At 44.5% G+C, this 2,533-nt stretch overlaps 1 protein-coding gene across 1 annotated transcript in view; it reads right to left on the minus strand.

Moving 5' to 3' along the window:
• Positions 1-2,372: 2,372 nt before the first annotated feature.
• tmem97 (transmembrane protein 97) overlaps positions 2,373-2,533 on the minus strand; it is a gene marked incomplete at its 3' end in the record, with an annotated part of 739 nt that continues 578 nt past the window's right edge. The window contains exon 3 of the mRNA XM_080772099.1: positions 2,373-2,433. Coding sequence (XP_080628225.1) covers positions 2,373-2,433 — 61 coding nt within the window. The remainder of the gene's footprint in view (positions 2,434-2,533) is intronic.

Below are 2,533 nucleotides of genomic sequence, written 5' to 3' on the forward strand. Positions count from 1 at the left end.
GGTGGTGACGCACGGGTCTCCGCGGGAGCAGATGAAGGTGACAGCGGTCTATACGGGGAAAAAAACGTAAAGACACCATATGTTATTGTTATTATTACTACGAGACTTCACGGCTTTGTTTGATTGAGGCACGAGCAGCAAATCAAATTTGGATTCCAAAGTTTGAGCTCCATAGTTTCATGCTCATAGGTCAACAGTCATTCTGACTGCCAGATGTATGTGAAAAGTCCTCCTGACAGCCTTCAACAGGCAGACAGCTAGAGTCTTGTCCCCTCCACAGTTTCCAGTTCTAAGTCAATATTGTTGCCAGGAGATTAGAGGCGGGCGCGGCGGGGAATCTGTCTGTGTAACACAGCGACATGCAGAGTAGGAATGTGTCTTTCACCAGTGGGGAGTTGCAGATTTGCTGCACTATGCTTGTATGTCTTATACTACTTTATCCTGTTTTGCTAGTAACAGTATACATTTAAACATATTTTTTATGTACAGTATATGATGCAACTTAAATACAAGTAAAATGGACAAAGTATAACACCTTCAACTTTGCAGATTTACATAAGAGTGGAAAATGGTGTCTGAGGGGATGGGTAGAACACCGGCCTCAGAGCAGACTATACACGACGACGCAGCTAATAAGATGCTTTTATTAGCTTTGTTTTGTCTTTGTGCCAATTGTAATGGCTTTAAAAAAACCACAATACATTGTGAAGCAGGAGTAATATCATATTGTGCATCGATAACTGATGGTTTCTTGTCCCAATAGAGGCCTCATAACGGCATGACCGTTATGAGGCCTCGTCTCCAAACGTTGTGGGGAAACCTTGTGTTTGGTTTGGTCCTTTTTGTCCATTGATGCCGCGAGTCGTTAAAACACAAATAACTCAATGGGCTACTACTACTACTAAATGTAGACAAAGATCAGACAAAATGGGCTGTGTAAAATTGAAGTGTCAACTACCCAGAATCCCGAGTCCCCGAGTATTGCTGGAGGTAAGAAACACTGCAGACTGACTATAGGCATGCTTTGGTCTGCCAAAGTTATATAGCTCACAAAGAAGGGTCTTTGTCTTTGGAGCTGGGAGATCCCACCAGTCTGAGTCATTATAGGTTGGTGGTGGTGGTGGTGATCAGTAAGGTGGTCTCATGAGGGTCATGTGCTGAGCTGGGGGTTGATTACGACCACAAACATTATCAGATAATATAGGCAAGCAGTTCAACAATCAATTCAAACATAGTGGTGTGTGTGTGTGTGTGTGTGTGTGTGTGTGTGTGTGTGTGTGTGTGTGTGTGTGTGTGTGTGTGTGTGTGTGTGTGTGTGTGTGTGTGTGTGTGTGTGTGTGCACGCGCGCGTACACACGCTCACACGTGTGCGTGTGAGAGATCTTTGGGTAACATTTTTACTTGTCTTGTGTTGATCATTGGGACACAGTGATGACTGGTTAACTATTTCCCCTCTACTATCCTATCCTGCCAGTACATTTCCTAACATGTTAAGTTATTGATTATATATTCTTTTGATCACAAAGGAGGATCATGGACGACGCGCACGTCCGAGCTCTTATGCAACATGCAAACGTTTTCTGCTGTTGCAATAATGTCCTCCCTTTAAAAACCGTAAAACCTCCAGTATGATAATTACGATAAAGCCGTATGACAAAGAAAGCAATCTTAATACTATTACTAATCTAATCTTATCATTTTCTCTGGCAAGGATTTCTTTCTTTTAGACGTCCTTCAATTTCAATGGCACCTGGTATGTATGTATGTTTGTGACTTTTTGTCACCTTCTATACATTCAACAAACGTTTTGCTTTATAGCCATTCATGGAGTTTACTAAATCTATAAGGACTGTCATTCACCCATTCCTGTACTGTGGGTTAAGAAGATATACAGTCCTGAACCTGATCTCTGACACTGTAGAGTCGGCTGGAAACAACTCTCCTGACTGAGGGCCCTATTCCTATATCACAGTAAAAGAAACGACTCTCCTGACTGAGGGCCCTATTCCTATATCACAGTAAAAGAAACGACTCTCCTGACTGAGGGCCCCTATTCCTATTCCTATCACAGTAAAAGAAACAACTCTCATGACGGAGGGCCCTATTCCTATTCCTATCACAGTAAAAGCAAAGCCCTCCATTGATGCATAATGATGTTCTTGTCCATTACACATGCATACATTTCCCTCGAGCGTTGCCCACGCATCTGCCCCTTCATGCCAATCGTTTATAGTACTCACCCACAGTGGCTGGGGCGAAGAATGCCCTCTCTCCGTCGGTTGACCTTTTCACCCTGACGGTATTGGTGGTCCGCGGGCGGGCAAAGGGGCAGGGGACCAGGGGGTTAGGGAGGAGAACTGCACCACAATTCCTTAAGCGACGATGGGATGGGATTGGGGAGGGTAAATCAAATCCCTGCAGGCAGGAGGACTCCTGGAAGAAGAACGAGTGGGAGAAAAAGGTTGTCACCCCAGGAGCTCTATTCGCCGAGGGAGCCAGGACTGTGATGAGAGTATTGCTCTGCCTCGCTACT

Source organism: Protomyctophum bolini, assembly GCF_963924005.1.
Source record: "Protomyctophum bolini genome assembly, chromosome: 9".
Lineage (NCBI taxonomy): Eukaryota > Metazoa > Chordata > Actinopteri > Myctophiformes > Myctophidae > Protomyctophum > Protomyctophum bolini.